The 8,540-nt window shown below is 58.7% G+C and overlaps 2 protein-coding genes across 5 annotated transcripts in view; one reads left to right on the top strand and one right to left on the bottom strand.

The window, feature by feature from the left end:
- LOC113212730 (potassium voltage-gated channel protein Shaw-like) overlaps nucleotides 1–6,348 on the bottom strand; it is a 119,567-nt gene extending 113,219 nt beyond the window's left edge. The window contains exon 1 of the mRNA XM_052264929.1: nucleotides 6,236–6,348. The gene's annotated coding sequence lies outside the window, so the exon portion shown is untranslated. The remainder of the gene's footprint in view (nucleotides 1–6,235) is intronic.
- LOC113209443 (fibrillin-1-like) overlaps nucleotides 1–8,540 on the top strand; it is a 49,468-nt gene that overhangs the window by 16,247 nt on the left and 24,681 nt on the right. For all 4 annotated transcript variants that reach the window (XM_052264923.1, XM_052264922.1, XM_052264924.1 and 1 more), the window contains exons 3-13: nucleotides 2,500–2,576; nucleotides 3,451–3,549; nucleotides 3,789–3,938; nucleotides 4,182–4,277; nucleotides 4,395–4,586; nucleotides 4,997–5,260; nucleotides 5,987–6,142; nucleotides 6,228–6,548; nucleotides 6,878–7,207; nucleotides 7,738–7,860; nucleotides 7,953–8,075. In XM_052264923.1, the coding sequence (XP_052120883.1) occupies nucleotides 2,500–2,576; nucleotides 3,451–3,549; nucleotides 3,789–3,938; nucleotides 4,182–4,277; nucleotides 4,395–4,586; nucleotides 4,997–5,260; nucleotides 5,987–6,142; nucleotides 6,228–6,548; nucleotides 6,878–7,207; nucleotides 7,738–7,860; nucleotides 7,953–8,075 (1,931 nt within the window). The remainder of the gene's footprint in view (nucleotides 1–2,499; nucleotides 2,577–3,450; nucleotides 3,550–3,788; nucleotides 3,939–4,181; nucleotides 4,278–4,394; nucleotides 4,587–4,996; nucleotides 5,261–5,986; nucleotides 6,143–6,227; nucleotides 6,549–6,877; nucleotides 7,208–7,737; nucleotides 7,861–7,952; nucleotides 8,076–8,540) is intronic.

Genomic DNA, 8,540 nt, shown 5'->3' with positions numbered 1-8,540 from the left:
CTTGTGCGTACAATGGAGTCAGCGTCCCGCCGCATAACACTCGTGGAAGATGGCTCGCCCAGCTCCCAAGAGCAATGCAGCAGGGGCTCAGGGCAGTCCTCTCCGTACACTCACAATCACACACACTCACACACACAAACGCACCTACCTATCTCACGGCTTTCCCTGACCCGACGTGACGGAAGGTTAATTCAAAACAAAATCTGCCCCGGCCTCTTTGCCGCGCATTGCAGCACGCGTGACAGGCGTGTAAGTGATACATTAAACAGCGGACATAGGCATTCCTCCTCGTCGTGTTCCTCTGCCATTTCCGTTTCAGCTTTTGCGAAAAAATTCCTGTTGTTTGTTTTGTTTTTCCATGAGAAAAAAAAGTGCAAAAAAAAACAAAAAAAAACAACAACTTTGGACCGCCTTTGCTTTGCCGCTTGTTGAGGCTGCCTGTTGTTTCTTTATCGCTCATTCCTATTTTTTTCGCATGGAACGTGCTTTGTGCGCAATCTAGGGGGTGGCGAGCATTATTCAGGGCATCGCCAGGCACCCCACCACCCTGCCATTTTTTATTACTACTATACAGTCTTCTTTTTCTTTTACTTCCATAATTTCTTTTTTTTTTAATCCGCTTTGCCTTCACACTTGCTCACACGCACGCACGCACCCCTCGCGGGGGGAACTCCCCTCACTCACAGACCACCACCGTATGATTTTATTTCCACAGTATTGTGGACAGTCACTGTCCGTCCATACTGTACTGAGCTGGGGAACGTGTACAATGCAGCCTACGTTCACGCGCCTCTCTCTCCGTCCCTCTCCGTCCCTCTCCCTCTCTCTCCCTCCCACCCCTTCACCCTCTCTCTCCTCTTCTCGTCTCTCCCTCTCCATCTCTTCTCCCCCATAATTTCCTATCCTTCTCTTATTTTCTCTGTCTCTCTCACACGCGCACGAGAACCACATCAAACAGGGAAACGCGCATGACCCTGCAATTAAGCAGACACGTAGGGAGGTCCCGCGCAATTTATTAAGTGTTAATAAACACCCCGCAGCGGGTGGGGCGGCGCGGTGTGGCGGGGCGCGGCCGTGTCGCGCACCGCACTGTAACTCTCCTAATCGCGAGAAATAATAAGAAAACTTGAGAAAGGTTTGTGAATGAGGCGGAAGTAAAGTGGGGGGGCAGGGAGGGGAGGGATTGGGCGAACAAGTGTCCCAGGCTGTGTGTGTAAGCAAGCGAGGAGCACCAGGCCTGGCCGGCGGGAGAGGCATCGGCCAGGCGTGCACACGACGACGCCGGCGCGCTTCGTCACACTCCAGCCCCGCCCCGACGAGGCCGGAAGCTCCATCACGTCGCACGGACTCTTTTACGCACAGTGCGGGTGCGGCGTGCGGGCGGGGCGCGCGGCGCGATGCAGCTCTGGCGAAAGTGCCGTCGCCCCGGCCCGCCCCACCACGCCCTGCCCAGCCAGGCCACGCCACGCCCGCGTAGAGCAGTATAATGAGCGCGCCTTTGCCTTCGCGAGTGTCGCGGCGGAAGGGAACAATGAAGCCCAGTGTTTTATACATGCACACCTGCCGAGGCCGAGGCGCGGCGGAGGCGCCCCGCCCCGCCACACGACGGAGAGTTCAATATCTCGGGCGGCTTGGGCGGGACGCATGGTCGGGACCACGGCGGGGCGGGGCGCGGCGAGCAGGCAGGCTGGCGAGGGTGGGGCGGGGCGCCGTGACAGATTGTTTGGGCCCCGACACCTCGTGTCTCTGATGAGGACACGCCAGCGGCTGATCTCCTTATTTCCCTTGGTAAATCAGCCCCCTCCCCCATCCCCTATACGCCTCGCACCTCGCCATACGCCATCTAATGGCCCCGCTCCGCCCCGCTCCGCCCCGCTCCGCCCCGCCCCGCCCCGCTACAACAAACTTGCCTAGTTTCCGGGAGTCAACCCCCTCCCCTCCACATATACGACTTGGCGCCCCATCAATGCCCACAGAGTCAAGTGCGCGCGCGGGGGAAGGCGTCCGCAGCCGCACGCGACGGCACACGGGGACCCCACCGTCGTCACCCCATCGCGCAAAGCCTGCACTGCAACTCTCTGGGACCGAACAATTACTCAACGGCCAGAAGAAGTACGGAGGAGGAAAAATTATTCTATAGCGCAAATCCGACGTCCGGTCGGTAATAACGCCCGCCAGAATTTGTTTCCACCGCCTCCCTCCCTATATACATACCGGGCCGACCAGAACGGGGGGCGACGGAGAGGCGGGCGGGGGCGTTATTTTTTATGCAGACGTTAATAACTTTTAAGAGGCACTCCATTATCATAAATTTTAAACTTGTTTGCCTCTGTTTGACGCCCCCCTGCCCTTGCGCACCCATCCACTCTTTCCCCCTTCCACAATCCGGCCAATATTTTAGAACCTATACTGCTTGTTACTTTAGCAAGTTTTATTTTAATCTAGTCGTATATGCGCTATAGCGAGTTTTGTAGATTTGTTTTTCTTTATTTTTCACAGCCCCAACGTATGCCGGTCGAGGTATCGTAACTACTGCTGTCCTGGATGGACCCTGCGCCACGGACTGTGCATCATCCGTAAGTTGTGACAATTAAGAACAAACCAGAAGGTGGCTAAAGCGACACGGGGATCATCCAGAATGTACGCCCGATATCCGCCGTGACGAGACTGCAGAGATCAGCTCACGCAAGCTCTCATAGCGCCTGGTAGGTAGGCAACATCACGCCTGCGGCGCACGCGTGTACTGCAGGGTGGCCTACCACGAGTCTCGCAGGCGCCGAGCTTCGGCGACTGAATCTACGAAAAACGGACGTACTTTCTGGACGATCCCTGAGGCCAAGTTTTCTTTTATATGCAAATACATTTTTTTCTACCGTTCTTTTCACTCTTTAACTTTTTAGCTCCCCCTTTTTTTCTGAAATTGTAACAAACCAAACGACCCCGCTCGACCTGGAAGTTCCCGTCCCTTTCCCTTATTTCCTCCAACGTCACTTATTGTCCCTCACCCCTCACCGCTTTGGCTGTGCGGTAGCTGTGCGGCCCCAGAGGCGTGTCGAGAGGAGGGCCGCAAAGGGGCCGCCGGGAGGTCGCATAGCAGGCATTCCGGGAGCAATAATCTTTCTGAACCTACTTTCCACCAACAAGCCGCTAGCTCTTCTTTGTCGTTCTACCCGCCCCATCCCGCCCGGTCCCGGGCCGTCCCGCCCCGCTGCGCCAAACCACAGCCCTTGCTGGCCTCTCCCCGCCCCATCCAATAAGGCAGCCGTGTCCCGGGCAGCCCCCTGCCAGATAGGCCACCCGCCGGAGCGGCGAGGCGGGCGGGACGCAGCCAGGTATCTTCCCAGGGGTCTCCACAACCCTTCTCCCCATTCCCCCGCTCTCAGTTTGGGTCCACTCCTGCTGCTCCCTCCAGATAATCACTCCCGCCTTGTCTTCCTCTGTCCCCCGCAGCTGTCTGCGTGCGCACCTGCAATGTCGGCAGCTGCGTCAAGCCCAACGTCTGCAGCTGTCCGCCCGGCGACCAGGAATGCCGGGACCAGATCAGCAGAGGTATTTCATCAACCAACTACCGCCAAACTGTACAGTAGACGCGGAGCGCCGAGCGCCCATACCTCGTGCCTCGTGGGGTGTAGATTTGTTACTCGTCGACAGTCGAGTAACAGCCACACAAAAAATGTGGCGACCACGCACAAAAGACAAACGCCCCATTTCGCATGAAAATTAATGTTATGTTGGTTTTTTTGACTTCCCGGATGGAACGCATTCAAATCCATTCCTTTTTCCCGCAGCAGGCAATGGCACGGCGCTGGGGTGGCCGCGGTCGGCGGGGGGCCGCGGCTCCGGCTCCAGCTGCCCCATCACCTGCCTCAACGGGGGGTCGTGCGTCAACGGGACGTGCGCGTGCCGCCCCGGCTACCAGGGGCCGTTCTGCGGCGAACGTAAGCGACAACTTGAGCACAACGTCACACAACTTCGTAAAGTTTACAAAAAACTTGAAAAGTTGTCGCGAAAAAAACTTTCAAAATTTGTCGCAATATTTTGAAAAACGCGTCACAACGTTTTGAAAAATTGTTACAAAATTTTGATGTTTTTAAAGTCATATTTGTATTGTCAGTTTCTGACACTGGTGAGCATACAAGTACATAATACGACAGTTGATAATAGTTGTCTCTACCCGGCAGCCATCTGTAAGGAGCCCTGCCTACACGGCGGCCGCTGTATCGGACCCGACCGCTGCGCCTGCGTCTACGGCTTCAGCGGCCGGCGCTGCGAGGCGGGTAAGTAATTACCCTCTAAAAACTTGAAAACTAAAACTTTTTTCGCGTCCGTTTCATTTTCACGTTTCCGTGTTGTTATAAATGGCGCTTTCTTTTCCTCGTTGGTGCGGACGGCAGACTACCGAACGGGCCCCTGCTACACCAAGGTGACGGCCGACTCGTGCAACGGCCAGCTCGAGGGCGTGGTGTGCACCAAGCAGCTGTGCTGCGCCACGGTGGGCAAGGCCTGGGGCCACCCCTGCGAGAAGTGCGCCAAGCTGGACTGCGACCCGGGCCACCTCAAGAACATCCACACCGGCAAGTGCTACGGTAAGTACCCGAGCGGCGGCGGTCCGACGATAACGACCCTGTCGGTGGCGCCGGGGCCGGGCTACGGGCTACCCATTAAAGGTCCGTGCGCTCGCCTCGCCCGGCCGTCGTGTCGTGTCCTGCGATTGCAATCGGCGATATTGGCGTGATTAATCCCCATGTAACACAAAACAACGGCATTTGGAGCTCAAATCGCCAATCGAGGCGGGTATCGGCAATCGCGTCATGACGCGATTGGATTGGCTGCTATCATGGGTACGGCCAGGCATGTGCAGCAGCTGCAGGTCATTTTTCCCCCCGCTAGATATGCTCGACAAGCGGCAACGTCGTCGTCGTCGTCGTAATCATCATCACCCACGTCGATCACGATAGGGGCAATTGTCGTTAACCTGAGTTTCCTATTTTTGCAGACATCGACGAGTGCGAGGCCATCCCGGGGCTGTGCCGCGGCGGCAAGTGCGTCAACTCGGTGGGCTCCTTCACGTGCGAGTGCCCCGACGGCCAGACCCGCAACCCGGAGAACAACGAGTGCGAGGACCGCGACGAGTGCAAGGAGGGCCTGGCCTCGGGAGAGGCCGTGTGCGAGCACGGGCACTGCGTCAACACCCAGGGCGGCTTCTACTGCGTGTGCGACCCGGGCTTCATACCCCGCCAGGACCGCAAGGGCTGCATCGGTAGGTAGCATCGAGTGCGCCTTTGTGCTGCGCCTAGAGATTTTAAAAATCGGGACTTTACGGGGAAAATTCGTAATTATTCCAGAAAAAAATAGATCTGAATTTTAAAAGAGTCTGTAGGGTAATGAGCCTGATTTTAACCTACTCGGGAAAGATATAAATCTGAGACAATTGTGTTCAACAACTTTTCTGAAAATATTTTTCTGGGAAATTAAAATTTCTAGCTGCACTAAGCAGCTGAAGAGTCGGTTGGTAACGAGGCGGCACCGCGCGTATATACAAGTACAGCCCAACTACGGAAAAGCGGGGCGCGCGGATGACTGCGGCCGCCACCTGCTAACTTTCTTTTTCCCGTGCGGCCGTTGAGGAAAAAGACCCACTCACCCCAAAAATGACGTAATTATTGTGCGGCACAACCTGACGAGCCCATAAATGCCGCGAGAAAGAGAGAGATAGAGAGGGAAGGCGACGAAAAATGAAAAAGCGGGAAATTGTGGGCGGGGAGCGCGCGGGAAAAGCCATCCGTGCGCCTCTTTTTGACAGCCAAGGACGGCGTGGCGTCGAGCCGCGCACTTAGCATTCATCCCCCAGGACTCAACGCGCAACAACACGCTTCTGCCATCGCGGTGGGCGGGGAGAGGCGCGAGAGAATGGAAACGGGGGAAAAAACGTATACGAATAATCACGATGAAAATAATAACGACGCTGTCACGTTCTCTGTCACAGACGCGCGCCAGGGCTTCTGCTTCGCCTCCGTGTCGGACGCGGGGCTGTGCCAGAACAAGCTGCCCATCCGACTCTCCAAGAAGGACTGCTGCTGCGGTGTCAACATGGGCAAGGGCTGGGGCGACGAGTGCGAGCGCTGCCCTGACGTCGGCGACAGTGAGTACCCCAGCTCGGCCGCCGTCGGGGTATCAGGTGAGTTCCCGCGTGGGGCCACTTCTTGACTTTGAAAAATGTTCGACAGGTGCTTACCGGAATCTGTGCGTGGACGGCTATCCGGGCGGCGCTGGCGGCTACCCCAGCGGCGCAGGCGGCTACGGCGCGGGCGGCTACCCTGGCGGTGCGGGCGCGGGCGGCCCGGTGGGTCCAGGAGGCACGGGCCCGGGCGGCATCTCCGGCCCAGGCGGCGGCATCGGCGGCAGGGGTCCCGCCGGCGGCCCTGGGGGTTGGGGCCCTGGAGGCACGGGGCTGTCGGGCCCGGGAGGCTGGTCGGGCGCGCGACCCAGCGGCCCCGGGGCTCGGCCGGGACACGTCGGCTACGACCGTCCCACGGGCACCTACGGCGGTGAGTACAGTCGCTGGAACACACACATAAAAGAAAAACTTGCCTTTTATTTCACTCAAACTCGCATACTAGTTTGCCTGAAACCGTCGGCGACTTTTGCCCCCCGAAACTTTTAGGGGGGAACAGATCATCCGACGCGTTTCTCGCGGCCTTGATAGTTCCTCCTTATCAGCGATCGGGTTGCCAACTTTCGCCAAAGTGCCACAACAGGGAGGTCGACCAAGACGACGAGGACGGGCCGGCGGGCCGCTTCGCTTGGCGGGAACTCGTCATGCCGTCCAAGTTTTGCAATGGGATTGAATGGAAGGTCTGCTCTCTACTCTGTGCAGGCCCCGAGACGATAGGACTGCCCGGCGCTCGGGGGACCTACCCCGGCGCGGGCCTCCCCGGCGGCGCTCAACAGACGGGCCCCGGTGGCAGGTACCCCGGCGGGGGGCGTTGGCCCCCCGGTAGCTCGGGCCCCGGCGGACAGCAGTCTCCCGGCGGCCCCGGCTGGACCGGCGGGCCCGGCCTCAGCCTCAGCGGCTTCTCGCACCGCGTCGACGAGTGCAGCATCCAGCCGGGCATCTGCGGCCACGGCCGCTGCGTGGACCAGCCCATGGGCTACACCTGCGAGTGCGACGCCGGCTTCAAGCAGGGACCATCCCAAGTGTGTGAAGGCCAGTTGCAAATCACTTACGGCATGCGTAAAAAAAAGCGTTACTCGGCACGGCTTGCAGGCGGCTCCCATCGCGTATGCACACACCCGCGCCGCTCCTCCCCGGAGGAGCACAGAGCTCATCCTCCTCCTCCTCCTGCAGCGCGGCAAGCGCAGCGCCCGCGGCGCTCCAATTTACGGCGCGGAATTGTGTGTCACAAGAGACGCAGACGTAATTGTGGCTCGCGGCCCTCGCGGCCCTCGCGGCCCCGGCGGCGCGCACCCTCGCCCTGCTCCTAATGGTCGCGGCGCACCTTCTCCCACGCACGCTTGCTGCTGCTTCATTGCCGGCCGGCTTCGATCACTTTAGGAGGCCCCCCCAGATGATGAGGAACCTTAAAACGCGATTAGTGTGGCCGAAGCCTCGCAGCAACGCCCGCCGTTGAAACTACCATCTATTTTGCCGTCTTCTAAAAAAACTCTCTCTCTCTCTTTCTCTCCTCTTCACGCTCCACTTGACGTGTCTCTTTTGTTTTCCCCTCCGCCGTGCAGACGTGGACGAGTGCGCGGACCTGCACTACTGCCAGGGCGGCACCTGCACCAACACCCAGGGCGGCTTCACGTGCGTGTGCCCGCCGGGCTTCGACCTGTCGGCCGACAACAAGCAGTGTCTAGGTGAGCGAGGAAGGAACCGCGCCCGCCAGGGCAAAAAAACTAGACACAGACACCCAATTTGTCACACACGCACACTCGTTTTGTGTTTGCAGACCACGACGAGTGCCAGGAGAACGGCATGTGCGCCAACGGCGTCTGCGTCAACATGCACGGCTCGTTCAAGTGCCAGTGCAACAACGGCTTCATCCTGTCGCCCACCGGGCACGCCTGCATCGGTAAGTGACCAATATAACCAAAGGACAGGTGGCAACTGGTGGTCGATCCACTGCGATCGTCACAAGTGGTCGTCACGTGAGTGTGACGGTAACAAGGGCGTCATAACGTGATCGTCACAATCAGTCGTCACAAGTGGGCGTCACAGTCACCATAGCGTCGCTCGACCGTCACAGTCACGAGGGCGTCACTCGACCGTCACAGTCACGAGGGCGACACTCGACCGTCACAGTCACGAGGGCGTCACTCGACCGTCACAGTCACGAGGGCGGCCCCGTGAGATGGATGACCGCCGGACTCATAACGGCGCGATGAAGCGCGGCATTATGAATGAAGAATGCGGCGGCGGAGGGCGGCGGTGATAGTATCGCCCGGGCAGTATGTCCTGAATAGGACGGCGGGGTCGGCCGCGCAGAATGGATGGGCGCCGGAGCTCCTCGTGACACCTTTCCTCGGGGCAAACGGGG

Source organism: Frankliniella occidentalis, unplaced genomic scaffold (genome assembly GCF_000697945.3).
Source record: "Frankliniella occidentalis isolate FOCC.00 unplaced genomic scaffold, Focc_3.1 Scaffold22, whole genome shotgun sequence".
Taxonomy (NCBI): Eukaryota; Metazoa; Arthropoda; class Insecta; order Thysanoptera; family Thripidae; genus Frankliniella; species Frankliniella occidentalis.
The sequence above is the reverse complement of the archived record's forward strand: the minus strand, read 5'-3'. Positions and strand labels throughout refer to the sequence as shown.